At 44.7% G+C, this 18227-nt stretch overlaps 1 protein-coding gene across 4 annotated transcripts in view; it reads left to right on the top strand.

The window, feature by feature from the left end:
- Window positions 1-2214: 2214 nt before the first annotated feature.
- The window catches only part of LOC147605289 (transcription factor GTE6-like), a 36977-nt gene continuing 20964 nt past the window's right edge, over window positions 2215-18227 (top strand). For 2 of the 4 annotated variants that reach the window (XM_086793830.1, XM_086793829.1), the window contains exon 1: window positions 2215-2671. In XM_086793830.1, the coding sequence (XP_086649956.1) occupies window positions 2426-2671 (246 nt within the window). In that variant the 5' untranslated portion in view covers window positions 2215-2425. The remainder of the gene's footprint in view (window positions 2672-18227) is intronic. The other 2 variants (XM_086793834.1, XM_086793831.1) reach the window with 1 other exon arrangement.

Here is an 18227-nt window from a genome sequence, read left to right as displayed (position 1 = left end):
CTACGCCTTAGAGGAGTTCCTAGCAAGAGGGCTTGATCCATTCTACGAGCCAGATGCCCCCTTACCTAAAACATCATGCTCCTCCAACATCATAGAGAAAGAGTAAGGAGGTTCTCCACTAACTTGACATGCCCCAATCAAAGATCCATGACATGCTCCCATCACAAAGGCTTGAACTTCTTTTTGCCCTAAGATTGGTGGTGAGGGATCATCATAGGATAATCATATGCTATCTGAATGTATACACACATTGGTGTTTCTTACTTCCTTTTGAAATTTTCCATGGATTAGTATATCTATGTTACCATTGTAGTACTTATGGCCTCATAGACCCTTGGAGTCTTCCATAGATGTTAATATAACTCTCTCTCTCTCTCTCTCTCTCTCTCTCTCTCTCTCTCTCTGTTTCTCTCTCTCTCTCTCTCCCCCCTTTTTATAGTATGATATTGACTTTATATTTAATGTACTTGTTTTACAAAATACCTATTATACTATTCACCATTTCATGATCACATGTAGAGATATTGTGTGCGTATGACCCTTTTGTAATTTAACAATAATTTTATGTTTAGTATAGTTGTTTTACAAATAGTTCAGTGGAAGGTAGAAGAGATTATCAATAGGTTGAGAGGATGTATCGGATCTATGTGGTGGAGCTATTGTTAAAAATGCACCTACACCTTTCATAAATACAAATAAACTATTCACCTCTTTAGGTTCACACGTGTGTGTGTGTGTGTGTGTGTGCGTGTGTGTGTGTGTGAGAGAGAATACAAATAAACTATTCACCTCTTTAGGTTCACACACATGTGTGTGAGAGAGAGAGAGAGAGAGAGAGAGGTGGATTTAATTTTATTCCATTTTTATCTTCTTGCTTTTTACCTTAAAGATGAAAATGAACCCTTCTCTAAAGAGCAGAAAAAATCCCACAATTTTTTGAAAGACTTAATTTTGACGCCCAAAATGTTCGATTAAAAAACATTACCTTGGCAAGGTAGGCCAACAAAAACTAAAAACATTTACCTTGGCAAGGTAGGCCAACAAAAAACTAAAAACATTTACCTTGGCAAGGTAGGCCAACAAAAACTAAAAACATTTACCTTGGCAACTTAGGCCAACAAATACTAAATTATACTATTTAAGAAAGAAAGAAACATATACTAAATTATACTACTCAAGAAAGAAATAAAGTAGTTACTTTACTAGATTACCTTTGATAAAATGAAAGGTGGATTACTGACTCTGAGAGACAACCCCATCCTGGACATGCTCCCAGAGACCCTCCTAGAGAGCCATCATAGATTTCTTTGTGGTACATGCATCACATCAAAGTCCATCACCAATACCAATGCCTTTGCTCTAGTATCATAGCCCACAATCCATACCTGTGTTCTAGCTTCGAATCCCTGAGGAGTTCTTAGTGAGATAACTCGATCCATTCTATGAGCCACACGCCCTGGACCCAAGCATTAAGACCCTTCAACACCACATAGATAGATTGAGGAGGTTCTTTGCTGACATCATGACATGCTCCCATCATAGAGGATTGACCCTCTTTCTGCCCAAAGGTTGGTATGATTGAGGAGGGATCATCATAAGATAATCATATGCAATCTGGATATATACATCCATTGGTGTTTTTTCCATTTTCTTATTTTCCTTTTCAATTCTTCCATGGCTCAGTATATCCATGGTACCTTTGTATTATTTATGCTCTCATATACCCTCGAGGACTTCCATAAACATTAATATAAGTTTCTCTCTCTCTCTCTCTCTCTCCCTCTCTCTCTTTATAGTATTATATCTAATATACTTGTTTTACAAAAACCTACTAAACAATTCACCCTTTTACGATCACATTTAGAGACATTGTGCACGTGTGGCCCATTTACAACATGATAATTATTTTATGCTTTGTATACTTGTTTTACAATAGTTTAGTGGAAGGTGAGAGGATGACATGGATCAATGTGCTAGAGCTATTGTCTAAAAGGTGCCTTCCATACAAGTATTCACCTCTTTAGATGAGAGAGAGAGAGAGAGAGAGAGAGAGAGATTTTATTTTATTTCATTTTCTCTTCTTAATTAAATCTTTTTTTTTTGGGAGGCCATCGTGACGAGGACCTTTCTCATAAAATCCCATATTTTTAACTTTTTAATTTTGACGCCCAAAACGTTTGACTAAAAACATTTACCTTGGCAAGAAAGTAGTTTACCGTTCTAGGACGATGATGAGTTAGGGCTTATGATAACCTGGTATGATGTTGGTCAAAGGGCAAAGGCAAGACACCCAACCTTCAAAATAACCTAATGTAGGGTTTGGCTTCTAGTTTCTGACATTTTACCTTTCAAGGATTGAAGATGTAGCTGCCTAGGATCATCCCTAGGATCATCGATCAAAGGAAGGACTTGGAGAGATCTAACCATGGTTGGGTCAGAGGATGCCAGGCTAGCTGTTTTTGACTTTGAAGAGGACCTTTTGCTAGACACCATAGACATAGTTGACGATGGTGAAGAAGAAATTGGACTTTTGGAGGCCCATGGAGAAGAGAAGGCCAAGGACCTACAAGAAGAAGCAACACCACCTGCAAGGCCTCTTGAAGATCCAACTCAGCAGATTGCTAAGAAATTGCAGAACACTGTTCAAATCATGACCTCTCAGGTTGAGCAGGTATGGCTCCTTGCAACTTTTTGCTTAGTCACTAGATTACTCTTGGTTAACCTTAGACACCTTAACCTTAAACATAGATTAACATTAGGCACTAGATTATTGCTTAAAGCTAGGTTACCTTCAAAGCATCCAGCTTGTTATTTCTCTTTGGGAGGGTATTTTGCCTGGTCCCAAAGTTTTAAAAGATGTAAGTCCCTAAACATCTTTTTTTGAAGCACTAGATTAACCTTGAAGCATACTAAACCTAGGCTAGGTTACCTTATACCATGGATGTCACATCAAACAATGATTTCCCATTTTTCTTTGAGAAGTATCCTAGTCACATAGATAAAAAATAGGGAGAGGCCCCCAGTGAGTTACTCTACCTAAATAAGAATAGCTTCCTGGGCATCTACCTAAATAGGGAGATGCCCAGGAGGCTGTCGGCCAGTTTTCAGTATGATTTATCTGTCATATGTGGGGTGTTTGTCCAAGGATTTGGCTGACAGCAGGTCGGCCAGTCCAAGTGGTCTTCCAAGGCTTATAAATAGCGATTGGCTGAGCTCTTGTGGTACATTTAGTCCAGCCAGGACTGAGTCATAGAATAGGGTTTTTACCTTTTCAAGAAGGCAGCCTATGGCTGTTAAGATTGTATGTACCTTTTTGTACTATAGAATATACTGAATACTCAGCTATCTCTCTCTCTCTTCTCTATCTTTTGCTTGTGTTTTGCATTAGCATGTTCCAAGATGGTGTTTAGGGCTGACAGAAGACTCCCAGAGCTTCCGCATGTGACACATACATTGTCATTTCCTTCATACTATCCTGTGCCTAGAATATGCTCTTGAGCACATAGGGATGATGGTGGTGATGGTGATGAGGATGCGGATGATGATGATGACAATTGGTTTGATTATTAACAAAATAATTCAAGATTAATACTTAAACATGGTGGTTTGATAAGAGTTTCATGCAGCCATGAATAAATGTTATGCTTTGAATTTGGCACTTCTTTTGTTCAGGGATGCACATCTACTAGTCTAGTAAGGAGAACAACTTCTGCATCCAAGGTTATGTTGAAATTCCTCATGAGAACACCAAGGCTTTATTGAGATTTTTCAAGGCCTCCAAAGTAGTTTGAAGAATACTTTTGTATCAAAGCTTAGAGTGAAGCTAATGCACATGGCTTTAGTCATATATTTTCTCCCCATGACTAGGCCGCATTCAAGACTTATTGTCATGTCACCCATGACACTTGGGTGGCATGTGGACATATTTGTACTTTGAAGTGCAAATTTTGGGATATATTTTGGGTTAGAGTGTGCATTGAGCAAGTTTGTGAGCACTAGTCCAGGGACAAGTTGCTAGTAGGCAAAGATAGGTCATTCAATGTGACGTCTGTGAGGGCAAAAGGACAAAAGGACCAAATGTACGAAAGATTAGAGCAAAACCACACAACATGAAATATGTGACTGAATTTATATATAATGGTAAGTGCAAATATGTACAAGAGCCCTCCGATGTGAGGTGACTATGAGAAGAAAGACCAGTGCAGAATCAGAGATGATGTCGGAGATGAAGCACGGTCGGTGACAAAGGCTCGCGTTGATGTGAGGCAAAGCACTCCGAGTGGTGGTCGGTGTCGAAGGCTCATGTCGGTGGATTCAGAGGCACTCCGTAGTGGTAGTGGCAGCGGAAGATGAGGTGATGCAAGCTCTGATGACAAGGGTGCTGTTGTACCTAAGGTGGTAGATGAGGAGCAGAGAGGGCTGCCGTCCCGAGTGGTGGTGGTGGTGCAAGCTTTGGTGACAAGGGTGCTGCGTACCTGATGTGATGTCGATGGTGAAGCTAAGCAGAGAGTGGGCTGCCGACCTGATGGTATGATCTAGTAGAGAGTGGGCTATTGTCCCGATGGTGAGAGCTGAGGCAAAGCGCTGATATGCTCTATGTAGAGGGGATTGCTGTTCCATGGGCTGTGGTAAAGCGCAGATGATATGTTGATGTAAGCACTGATGTGAGCCCTGATGTAAGTGCTGATGTAAGCCCTGATGTAAGGCTGAAGATAAACGCTGATGTCAGCCCATATGTAAGCACTGATGTAAGGCTGAAGATAAACTTTGATGTCAGCCCAGATGGAAGCGTTGATGACAGGCTGAAAACGCTGATGTAAGCCTGATGTGAAACGCTGAAGTCACCCTGATGTAGGTGGCCTGTACCAGCAGATGTAAAATGCAGGGAGGGCTGCTGTCCCACGGTGGCCTGTAGCAGAGGGTGGGCTGCTGTCCCGGGTAGTGGCCAGAGGGTACCGGATATGACAATGAAGTGGTACACCCATGATGAATGATAGGCAAGGCTATATATACTTGGGGGGTGGGGGGGGGGGGTGCTGGTCGGTCAGCCTAAAAGGTGTAGGCTGCCAACCAAGACAAAAACCCCCAAATAAATCATAAAATACCCAGAAAAATACCCTTTTTAGGGCTTGGAAAAATATTGTTTTCTCACACCTCCTCTTAGTCCCAAAAGGGGACCATGAGAGAAGATGATGGATGCTAGGGTCCCACACTGACACACTGGCAGAAGGAGTGTATCCCCCTCTGGAAACAAAATTTGATAAAGTTAGAGAGGGTGATCGTGATGGCAAAGGCGGGGACGATGAGTGGATGTACATGGGTTGATTGTCTCCCAAAGTAAGATCTTCAACTGGGTCCTCCACCGAGTAAGAAGTCCCATTTCTTGTGTGGTCTAGATTAGAGTTTGGAGAATCAACTTCTGGTGAGAGAAATTGGTCCTCCAAGAGTGCGGGTAGACGATCCATGCTGTGTACTCTCGAGGTCTTCAATCCCTTTGCTCACGATAGCTCTGATACCATGTGAGGGCAAAAGGACGAAAGGACCAGATGAGAAGAAAGACCAGTGTAGAAGCAGAGATGATGTCGGAGCTGAAGCACAGTCGGTGACGAAGGCTCGTGTCGATGTGAGGCAAAGCACTCCGAGTGGTGGTTGGTGCACGTCGGTGGATGCAGAAGCACTCCGAGGTGGTAGTGGCAGTGGAAGATGAGGTGATGCAGGCTCTGATGACAAAGGTGCTGTTGTACCTAAGGTGGTAGAGTAGAGAGGGCTGCTGTCACATCCCCTATGGATCTCCTCGTAGAACGCTCCTGGTTCGAGACTCGAAACCTACAAACAAACAAATAAACAAGAAGGAGGTGCAGGCCTGACTCACCACCCAACCATGACAGCCGTGGGCAAGCCCACAGACTTGGCTGTCCCCACCGAGCCACGAGCTGAGCTAACTAGGTTGACGTACCGACCAATCTCTACCTCGCGACGTCCCATACCGCCACGAAGCTACCCTCGCGGGCCTCGAGACTGCTGCTGGCCTCGGCTGCGTAAAGCAGGTGCACGTCTGCACTAGATCCAGGCTCCAGACCATAGAGCTCTCACAAATCTCGCGAGACTCTATATGACTAATGACTAACCTTGGCCACCCTTTTATAGGCTCTTGGCCGGTCATCGGGCGTCCACACTTGGGTGCCTGCCCGTCCATACTTGGGTGCCCGCCTGTTAGTCTATCCCTAACTCAGCTCGCCAATCAGCATGCCTAGCTCCAGGCTTCCCCAATTCTCGAAGCTAGTCTTGTGTGCGTGTAGCACACGGTAGATACACAAAACGGTAGATACACACTGTGCACATGACATACTCCCCTTCCTCTAAGAGCTCACTAAAAAGCCAGGGTAAACTCTCTGAAGAGTAGTCAATGTCTTCCATGTAGCGTCCTCCTCAACACGATCTTTCCACTTGATCTTGTATTCCGTGATAAGCGTATTACGCAATCTTCTTTCACGAAATCCAAGAATCCTTTCAGGTTCGTATGGAACAAATATCATGTCCTCGACATCTATGATTTCTTGATGAGTAACTAACTGGTCTGTTCCACCCAGTACTTCCTTAAGTCTATTGACATGAAATACAGGATGAACTTTCACATGAGAAGGCAAATCCAATTCATATGCAACTGAACCAATCCGTCGTGTAATACGAAATGGTCCACAGTATCTAGGGGATAATTTCGGAGATCGACCTGTCCGTAAAGTCTCGGAATCTTTCGGAACTCGCAAATACACTATCGTTCCTTCAGAGAACTCTCTGGGGGTGAACGATGTCTATTAGAATAAAATCTGTCTCGGTCTTGAGCACTTCTAATAGATTCCTTCGCAACTTGTAACATTTCTTGCATATCTTGTAAAAAATTACATGCTGCATCATGCTGAAGTCCTAAGAAACCCACTGTAACAGGTGATCTAGGTTGAAAACCATACATAAGCATGAAAGGACTAAAACTTGTACTCGTATGCTTGGTACTGTTATATGCAAATTCTAACATAGGAAGATAATCCTCCCACAAACTCTGTCTTTTGGATACATATGCTCTAAGCATACCCTCCAAAATCTGATTCACTCTTTCAGTCTGGCCATCAGATTGAGGATGATCTGAGGAATTCAAATTCAAAGTTGTTTCCAACTTCTCAAAAACAAGTTTCCAAAAATCACTCGTAAACTTAGAGTCCCTATCATTGATTATGTCCTGTGGTAACCCGTACAGTCTAAACAATTGCTCGATAAATTGCCTTGCTAATTGCGTAGCTATAATAGTCTTCCGGGTCGGTAAAAATCTAGCCATTTTTGTCAAGCGATCTACCACAACCCAAATAGAATCGTGGCCTTGATGTGTTCTTGGCAATCCGGTAATAAAATCCATGGAAATACTTTCCCATTTATTACTTGGGATTTGCAAAGGATGCAACAACCGAGCCTGTCTAAAGCGTTCAGCTTTATTTGCTTGACAAATTTGATACGTGAGAACATAATCTTCTACATACCCTTTCATCTTTGGCCAATAAAAAGTGTGTTTCGCTAACGCTAATGTCCTGTGTATCCCAGGGTGTTCAGCAGAAGGGGCGTCGTGACACTCCTTAAGAATCATGGACCTAATGTCCGGGATCTATGGTACATAAATTTTGTCATTACGGAATAGTAAACCATTCCGAATCATCCACTGGCCTCCCGCAGCCTGAATGGTAGGCTGTTCAGTCATCGAGTCTTGGTCAATCAATGAGCTTCCGTCTTGGATCTTCTGCCAGAATGGACCAAAATAACAATCAGTCCTGCAAAGCCCTCTCAATGACTGAAATAAGTGTCATGTGCATGATAAATGCCATGGACATTTTTAGGGCTAAATCCAGAAGAGGCAGCCAGTTAAGTAGTATAAACCAGATAGAGACAGGGTTTGGAGCACAAGATACAGAAGTGGACATGTATGGATTCAGAGCAAGGCCTAGAGGGCATGAAGGAGGTGTCCTGACAATGAGTTAGAAGCAAACATAGGCTGTCGGCTGCTCACAGAACAGGTCGGCTAAACCAGAGGACAGGGGCAGCAGCAGGCGCATCATGATCAAGGAGGAGATCCAGTCGGGGCTGCGTTAAAGAGCATTAATGAATTTATGACTGGCTGACCAGCAGTCGGCCAGTAAAACAAGTGTCCAAGAACCATATGAAAAGGCCCAAGTGCTCCTTGTTGTAATCATTCATTCCACTAGGGAGTGGATCAAGTTCTAGGACAGATTTTGGTGTGCCACCACCTTTTATTCAAGGCAGCCTATGGCTGTAGATTAGGGTACCTTTTTGTACCATATGAATATGCTGAATTTCCAGCACATCTCTCTCTCTCTCTCTACTCTCTCTCTATATCTGCGTTTTTGCATCAGATGGTTTTCCAGGAGTGTTTAGGGCTGAAAGAAGACTCCCAGAGCTTCCACGTGTTACATTAGTATCGGAGCATCAGGCTCAACAAAGCTAAACATTGATTCAGTCCCATATGATTGTGTACAGGTCCAAGGTACAGGAAAGTACACGGATACGACGCCCAAGGCAAGGAACACAGAAGCGGGAAGAACTCCCAGGAGGTTTGTTGGTGGTGTTCCACAAAGCCAAAGGGGATGGTAGTCCTGTGAGCCAGATAGGTTCTCGGGCAACGGTCCCAAGGGAGGTTTATCCTCCAAGGGTGATGTGAGAGTGCCAGACTCATTTCTCAGGAATGAAGACTAAGACAGTGTTCAGAGTCAGGGCAGGAATGGATTGTGAAATAGAGGAAACAGATGCATAGATCTTCGTCAGAGACAGAGTGGTTTGGAGAACAGGCCGGGTTTTCAGAGAAAAAGGGTTGCGAGGGATGGATGGATGACAGAGGGACTTCGGGAAAAAGTATGGGATGATGACAGTCATCCAAGAACAGGTTGGAAGCCCGTCATCAAGTTTAGCAGAGGGGGATGTCATGTGCATGATAAATGCCATGGACATTTTTAGGGCTAAATCCAGAAGAGGCAGCCAGATAAGTAGTATGAACCAGATAGAGACAGGGTTTGGAGCACAAGATAAAGAAGTGGACATGTATGGACTCAGAGCAAGGCCTAGAGGGCATGAAGGAGGTGTCCTGACAATGAGTTAGAAGCAAACACAGGCTGTCGGTTGCTCACAGAACAGGTCGGCTGAACCAGAGAACAGGGGCAGCAGCAGGCGCATCATGATCAAGGAGGAGATCCAGTCGGGGCTGCGTTAAAGAGCATTAATGAATTTATGAGTGGCCGACCAGTAGTCGGCCAGTAAAACAAGTGTCCAAGAACCATATAAAAAGGCCCAAGTGCTCCTTGTTGTAATCATTCATTCCACTAGGGAGTGGATCAAGTTCTAGGATAGATTTTGGTGTGTTACCACCTTTTATTCAAGGCAGCCTATGGCTGTAGATTAGGGTACCTTTTTGTACCATATGAATATACTGAATTTTTAGCACATCTCTCTCTCTCTACTCTCTCTCTATATCTGCGTTTTTGCATCAGATGGTTTTCCAGGAGTGTTTAGGGCTGAAAGAAGACTCCCAGAGCTTGCGCGTGTTACAATAAGTCAGTAGAAATCTCGGTGAACGACAAAGTATTCACCTCTCTAATTCGACTAAGCGCATCTGCAACACTATTCATGGACCCTTTTCGATAACGAATCTCAAAATCAAAATCTTGCATTAACTCAGTCCAACGAGCTTTCCTTCCTCTCAAATCGTCCGCATCACACACATACTTGATTGACTGATGATCAGTCAATACCACAAACTTGGAGCCATATAAATAATGTCTCCAAACCTTGAGAGCGTGAATCACAGCATAAAGCTCCTTCTCAAGGGTTGGCCAACGAGATTGAGTGTTGTCTAGCTTTTTACTTTCAAAAGCAACAGGTCTACCATCTTGAAATAAAGCAGTCCCGATGGCAGTCACACTGGCATCAGTTTCAAGAACATAAGGCCGACTAGGATCGGGTAATGCTAAGATAGGCGCTTCCTTGACTTTATCTTTCAAAAGTCTGAAGGCCATATCCAAATCGTTATTCCAAGTGATAGGCTGATTTGACTTACGTCCGCTCAGGTGGCTTGCGCCGGTCTGCGCCAGCCTACGCCTGGGCTTGGCCGCCTGACTGCGTAGGCCTAGGCGTCCGCCAGCCTGGGCGCCTGCCTACGTAGGCCTGGGCGCCTGCCTACGTAGGCCTAGGCGCCTGCCAGCCTGGCCGCCTATGCCAGCCTGGCCAGCTGCCAGCCTGGCCGCCTGCATAGGTGTCACCATTTGGCCACCCGAATGGTTCACTCTTGCTTTCACACTATGTGCATATTGGATTGGTGTCCATGGCTTATGGAATGTGCCTATGCATGTGATTGACACGTGTCATGCTGTATAGTTGGATTTGATATTCCCTTGGGACTTGACGTTATTATGCTCGGAATATCTGGAGGACTTGGCTTTCCGCCGCTGGGACTTGTGCCTTTGTGTACATGCCGGGAAACGCCTGGAGGATGAACTTACTCGTATGCAGGCTCTTCTCCATGCACAACAAGAAGAATTGAATCTCTATCGCCGTGAGGATCCATTGGTACATGATCGTTTGAAGGCCAAGAAAGCTGAATCTTATATGGATCATGCAATGGCAATGATTGCTCAAGAGTTGCACATGCAACCGAGGGATGCAGCACGTGCATACTTGGCTCGTACCGAGGATGCATATGCAGAAAAGGCAACCATCCCACATGTCTTGGAATCCCCACTGGTGCCCGAACAAGAACTTATGTCTAAGAGGATAAATCTCCAGGCTATGGGAGAGGAACAATCAGTGACTTCACGCCATGCAGGAATACCTTATGTCGCCCGTGAAGGATACAATGTTTATGGCAGTGGTCAAAATGTTGGTCAAATGCCATTACCGGCTGAAAATGTACATGCACAACACATGCAACATGGGCTGCAATGTTCTGTTGGTGTAGGTATTCCGCAAATCTCTCATGCCACTCATGCCTTCGAGTGTGCTCGTGAGGGAGAAGTTATGGCTGAAAATGTATCAATGCATGTTGAGGGGCCAGCCATGCCTCATGCTTACAGGGCACATGTATCTATGCCTTATGCATCACCTTTTGGTCCTAAAATGATGCCAGTCAGAGGGGCTGTCCCAATGGACAAACATGGGGGAAAACATGTTGAGATGCACACACATGCATCAAAGTCTCGTGACTTCAAAGCCGGAGACAAATCTGTGAAGTTTGACACATATCATGGGGAATATGATGCATCAAAGGCACTTGCTTTTATTGCCCAGTTTGATATTGCTTTCAGTGATGAAGATTTCACTCAGAAATCCATGATCCGGCATGTAAGCATGTTCATGAAAGGCACTGTTGCCCATTGGTGGCTCACGGAGAAGCTCTCACCGAATCTTGTTAGATCATGGGAAGAGTTCAAGGAGAGATTCTATGCTCAATTCTTGCCTCCCAATGCATTGAATGAGATAACAATGAAGTGGGATTGGGTAAAGCAAAATGAGGGGGAATCGGTAAATGCATATGTACAAAAGTTTTGGAAAGTGCTCTTGGAGGTGTCTCCATTTATGCATGTCACCGAGGTAGAAAGGGAGAGAAGGTTTCAATTGGGATTGCAACCCGTGTACAAAGCGGGATTACAAATGTATCCTGGTCATACCTTACACCAATTAATCGCAGTCGCCAGCCCACCGAGCAATTGGAACTCAAATTGAGTCGATCCAATAAGGCTAAACCCTCATTTCAAGGCAAAGAGAGGGCTGTCCAAAATCTGCAAAATGATGGACAGCCACCTAAAAGGGACCAAAACCAAGCCAAATCAGGTCCAAAAGCTGAACATAAGTTTGCTAAAAAGCGCCCTTATAAGCCGGCAAACTTTGGTCTTAGTGCTGAGAAGGAGGAGCAGTATATGCGTGAAGGCAAATGCTTTACTTGTGGCAGCACTGAGCACATGGCAAGAGCATGTCCAAATAAGAAGAACAAAGCTGAAAATGCTAATGTACCGAAGCCTAATGTGCATATGGTTCCGGATGTGCAGGGCAACACTTAACATGATAACAAAGATAGGGTTGTATGTAAAGCTTGGGGACAGCTCAAAGATCAGCCCGCTTTGTTCATGTTTGATGATTGTGCATCTGAAAATTTCATATCCACTCAGATGGCAGCTGCTTTGGGTATTGAAGTGGAGGACATGGGTCCTCAAATTGAAGCAGGGGCTGCCTTTGTTGGTAGAGAAGTGCAGGTCGTGCCTATTTTTGGCAAGTTGCGCATACACATTCAAGGCTATGTGGATCATGAGGATTTTCTTGTGGCGCCTTTGAATGGCTGTGATGTATTGCTTGGAAAGCCTTGGCATACACGTATTGATCCGTGCAAGGCTTACAAGACTAACAGGATTACCTTCATGCATAAAGGCCGAGAACATGTAATTGATGCTGGTGAAGAGGGTGATACCATTCCCCTTGTATCTCATGTACAAATTAAGAAAGTAATGAAAAAGAGTATTTTTGCGTACTTGATTTTTGTACGAGATCCTGTTGAGGAAAATAATGTACATCTAAACACTCTTTGTAATGATAGGCTGAAATTTTTGCAAGAGCACAATGATTGTTTTGCCGATGAGTTACCAAATGAGTTACCACCTGTACGACCGGAAGATCATCGCATTGATCTTGTGCCGGGTAGCTCACCACCTAATAGGCCAGCCTATGGTGTAAGTGCATCCCAAAAAGAGGAGATCATGAAGCAAGTAAATGAGCTTCTTGAGAAGGGTTTGGTTCAGCCAAGCTCTTCCCCATATTGCTCACCCGTCCTCTTAGTTCAAAAGAAGGATGGATCCTTTCGTATGTGTGTGGATTATAGAGCTTTGAATAAGCTTACCATCAAGAATCGGTTTCCGATTCCACGCATAGACGACATCCTTGACAAGTTGGATGGATCGGCATGCTTTAGCCGAATTGATCTCAAGAGTGGATATCATCGAGTGCGTGTAGTGCCTGAGGATGTACACAAAACTGCTTTCAGGATAGCATTTGGGCTTCATGAGTATCTTGTTATGCCTTTTGGTCCTACAAATGTCCCGGCTACATTCAATAGAATGATGGATCGCATATTCCGTGGGTACAGGAAATTTACAGGTGTCTTCTTTGATGACATTCTAATCTTCTTGAAGACCGAAGAAGAGCATAAAGCTCATTTGGCTATTGTTTTTGAAGAGCTTCATAAGCATAAACTCTTCATAAATGCAAAGAAGAGTGAGTTCTTCTTGTCAGAGATACATTATCTTGGGCATATTGTGTCCAAAGATGGAGTGCGGATGGATCCCGCAAAGATTGATGCAATTCGGAATTGGCCCGAATTGAGTTCGGTGCATGAGATCCGTAGTTTTCTTGGATTATGCTCTTACTACCGCAGGTTCATTCGGCACTTTGCATGGATTGCTTCTCCTTTGCATGATTTGACAAAGAAGAAGGCCGTGTTCAAATGGACTAATGTAGAGAGAGATGCATTCCTCAAATTGAAAGATGCAACTACTCATGGTCCAGTGTTGATCGTTCCGGATTTGCAAAAGCCTTTTTGTGTGGAATGTGATGCATCTGGAAATGTATAGGGGCTGTCCTTAATCAAGAGGGACATGCCGTGGCTTATGAGAGTCGTAGATTGCATGATGCAGAGCTATCTCTTGGTATTTATGAGAAAGAACTCTTGGCTGTAATTCATGCACTTACTATATGGAAACATTACCTTCTTGGGGCTGATTTCACCGTGAAGACAGATCACCAGAGTTTGAGGTATTTTCTTACTCAAACTAAGTTGTCAGGTAAGCATATGAGGATGGCCAATTTCCTCTCTATGTTTCATTTTCAGATCTTGCACACCCTGGGAAAGAAGAATGTAGTGGCCGATGCATTGTCACGAAAGCCGTATAAAGCAGCTATCTCGGTTGCCTCTCATGGAGACTTGTCTACCATGCGTGATTTGTATCATACAGATGTTGATTTTGCCACTATTTGGGCTGATTTGATGGCTGGTCATGCACATGCCTCATATGTGATCAAAGAGGGTTATCTCATGAAAGATAATTGCCTATGTGTGGTGTCTGACATGAGGCAAAAGGTTTTGGATGAGTGCCATGCTCCTCCATATGCTGGTCATAGAGGCATAATGCCTACTACGCACATGATTGAGTGGTATTTCTTTTGGCCAGGTATGCGGAAGGACATAGAGGCACATGTACGTGCATGTATCACTTGTCAAAAGGTCAAATTTGATAGGCAAAAGGCACCAGGTTTGCTTCCGCCATTGCCTATTCCCACGCAGCCATGGGAAAGTATTACAATGGATTTCATTATGGACTTGCCACGTACCCAACAGGGTAATGATGCAATTTGGACAATTGTGGACAGGTTTAGCAAGCTCGCTCATTTCTTGCTGGTCAAAAAGACCATCAAAGCTGAGCATATGGTTAAAATATATCTTGCACAAGTGTTCAAACATCATGGAATGCCGAAGTCCATTGTGGGGGATAGAGATCTCAGGACTACAAGTCTCTTTTGGCGGGCCTTATTTGATAATATGGGCACCAAATTGGACTTCTCATCAGCTTATCACCCTCAAACGGATGGGCAAAGTGAGGCTGCAAATTCAGCTGTGTTGGATCTCTTGAAATGTTATGTGGCGGATCAGAAGTCTTCTTGGGAGAAGTACTTACCGCTTGTGGAATTTGCATACAACAACACAGTGCATGCATCTACGGGAAAGGCCCCGTTTGAGATTGTTTATGGTAAGGTGGTTTTGCCACCCATCCTTCGCACAAAGGATGAGATATTTGCAGCTGATGAGTATGTAAGAGACTTGGGTATTGCTTTTGCTCAGGTGCGGACAGCCATTGCAAGGTCACAAGACAAGCATAAAAAGGCTGCCGACAAGCATAGAAGGCAATTGGATGTTAAAGAGAATGATTGGGTATTGCTGAAATTTGAGAAAGCAAGACTTGCAAAGAGGCCTGGCAAAGAGGGTGCATATCCTAAGCTTGCAACCAGGTACTATGGACCTTTTCGAGTGATCGAGAAGATCAATGAAGTGGCTTTCAGATTGGCATTACCTAGTCATTGGCACATACACAATGCTTTTCATGTGAGTCTCCTTCGCAAGTATGTAGGGCCGCAGCCCAGTGAAATGGTCATTGAGGATCCACCAGAAGTGGATGAGCTTGAGGAGATCTTGCAACCAGAGCAGATTGTGTATCACAAGGAACGCAAGCTTGCTGCAGGCAAACTTGTGAGGCGTTACCTTGTGAAGTTTAAGAACTATCTTCCCATTGATGCTAAATGGGTAGATGAAGAGTTCTTCAAACATTGCCCGCATGTGCTTCAGACATATTTGGATGCGTTTCAGTTGCGGAGAACTGTTTAGAAGTAGGGGGGAATGTCACCATTTGGCCACCCGAATGGTTCACTCTTGCTTTCACACTATGTGCATATTGGATTGGTGTCCATGGCTTATGGAATGTGCCTATGCATGTGATTGACACGTGTCATGCTGTATAGTTGGATTTGATATTCTGCTGGGACTTGACGTTATCATGCCTGGAATATCTGGAGGACTTGGCTTTCCGCTGGGACTTGTGCCTTTGTGTACATGCCCAGAAACGCCTGGAGGATTGGCTTTCCACTGGTATCGCATATACTTGCCTGGAAACGCCTGGTCTTATATGGTTTCATGAACGGAAATTGCTCATGCCAATGTTGCATTGCATAGCATCTTTATGTGCTTGCCTGCAAATGAAATTGCATGCTGTTTTCATGCTTGCATGACCTATGTGTAGTTCCGGGCTAGGGGACGCCCGCCCGTGAACCGTGCGTGTGAAACTGTCTGCTGACATGGTTGTGTGGCATGTGGTAAGTATTACCCAATCTAGGCTCAAATAGCCTTTAGGACTTAGCCAATATTTATAAGTGAGTGCGTTCCCACTTCATTAAAGTTTGGGCGCCCAAAAGTCACTTATAAATTATGACCGCTTCCAAGTTCACACTCACTGAAGTCCCGAGGCAGACAAGACTCAATGTCCGGGACCTGATCCTCCCTTTTTACTCATAAATGGGCATCTCCCCATGCATTTCCAAGCTCTCCATAGCCATACCCAACTTGCTAGGGTGTTTTCCAAGCTTCCAAGAGTGTTTCCAAGTGCTAATCACTCTCCTACTCACTTCCAATGACTGAAATTCAGCAAAACAGCTCTCATTTTTGCTGTAATTTCTGGTCTTTTTGCTGAAAACCCTAATTTCAGCCTTCCTTTCTCAAGTTGAACCATAGGGGAAGCTTTCCCAGGGTTCCCTTCATCCTCTTGAAGACTTTTGTCGTCGCGAAGGATTGCGGCAAATCGAAGATATCAACACTTGTAAAGCTTCCAACGCGAAGGCTACCGCTTGCAACAACTTCTATGAAGACTGGTAAGCTAATTGGACAATGTTTTGTCATTACTTATTCAGTAGAAGGTCAGGACTCCTTGTTAAGCCGCCCTGTGTAGTATTTCTCTTGTCCTATGTGCTCTTGAAGATGTTGCTACCTTGCTTGGTAGAACATAGAGCCAATGGTAGAGAATATGGGCACTGAAGTCGGGCCGGGCATCAAGGCAGCTCCTTGGTGATCTACATCGACATACCATTGTTTTCTAAATGCTGAATTTCATATGCATTGGCATGGAGGATTTAGCAATGGATGCCGGTGAAGCTATGTATTGAATTTCTCCAATAGTAATACAATTTACTCAAGGGAGGGGTCGGCCGTTCCGGCTCATTGTGTGTCTCTTGTCAATTCAGCAATTTACTTCTTGTATATGAGCAAGTGTCCTTCAAATCTTAGTGTATTTAAGTGTTTTGAGTAGCATTGTGTTCAACCAAGTCACAGTAGGCCTGGCTGCCTACACGCCTGCGCCTACTCGCTTGTGCCTGCAATGTCCGGTAGCCCACGACTTGCACGCGACCAGCAGTGCCACGATCGCTTCTCGCGTTCTCTCTCTCTCTCTCTCTCTCTCTCTCTCTCTTTCAACCCAAAAGTGAACATGCTTTTTGTTTTTTTTTGTTTTTCTCTCACAACTGTTCATGCGACTGCACAAACAACGAATCTAGCCTTCTTCTTGCTAAACAAACAACCCTTTGTGGACCACCATCTCCATCATCACAGGTTTCTTTCTGAAAAAACAGTAGCATGCATAAACAAAACAGCAAGCTTCTTGAACACATACCCTACTTCGACCTCATCTTCTCTACCTACCGACTTGCTCGTTCACCAGGCACGCTTTGATACCACTGTCAAATCCCCTACGGATCTCCTCGTAGAACGCTCCTGGTTCGAGACTCGAAACCTGCAAACAAACAAATAAACAAGAAGGGGGTGCAGGCCTGACTCACCACCCAACCATGACAGCCGTGGGCAAGCCCACAGACTTGGTTGTCCCCACCGAGCCACGAGCTGAGCTAACTAGGTTGACGTATTGACCAATCTCTACCTCGCGACATCCCATACCGCCACGAAGCTAACCTCGCGGGCCTCGAGACTGCTGCCGGCCTCGGCTGCGTAAAGCAGGTGCACGTCTGCACTAGATCGAGGCTCCAGACCATAGAGCTCTCACAAATCTCGCGAGACTCTATATGACTAATGACTAACCTTGGCCACAGGCTCTTGGCCGGTCATCGGGCACTTGGGTGCCCGCCCGTCCATACTTGGGTGCCCGCACGTTAGTTTATCCCCTACTCAACTCGCCAATCTGCATGCCTAGCTCCAAGCTTCCCCAATCCTCGAAGCTAGTCTTGTGTGCGTGTAGCACACGGTAGATACACACTGTGCACATGACAGCTGCCGTCCCGAGTGGTGGTGGTGGTGCAAGCTCTGGTGACAAGGGTGCTGCGTACCTGATGTGATGTCGATGGTGAAGCTAAGCAGAGAGTGGGCTACCGTCCCGATGGTATGATCTAGCAGAGAGTGGGCTGCTGTCCCGATGGTGAGAGCGGAGCATAGTCACAAGGGACGGGGGACGGTGACGGGGGACGGGGACGGGACGGGGGACGGCCATAAGTAGGGAACGGGGACGGGAGAGGGAACGGCACTCAAAAAACACTTTTTTTAAAAATTTTTCTACTCTACACTTATTCTACTTTGGAAGTACATCAAA

Source organism: Cibotium barometz, chromosome 60 (assembly GCF_041138505.1).
Source record: "Cibotium barometz isolate CiBa-2024 chromosome 60, ASM4113850v1, whole genome shotgun sequence".
Taxonomy (NCBI): domain Eukaryota; kingdom Viridiplantae; phylum Streptophyta; class Polypodiopsida; order Cyatheales; family Cibotiaceae; genus Cibotium; species Cibotium barometz.
Note: the sequence above shows the minus strand (reverse complement) of the source record. Positions and strands in the feature narration are given on the sequence as shown.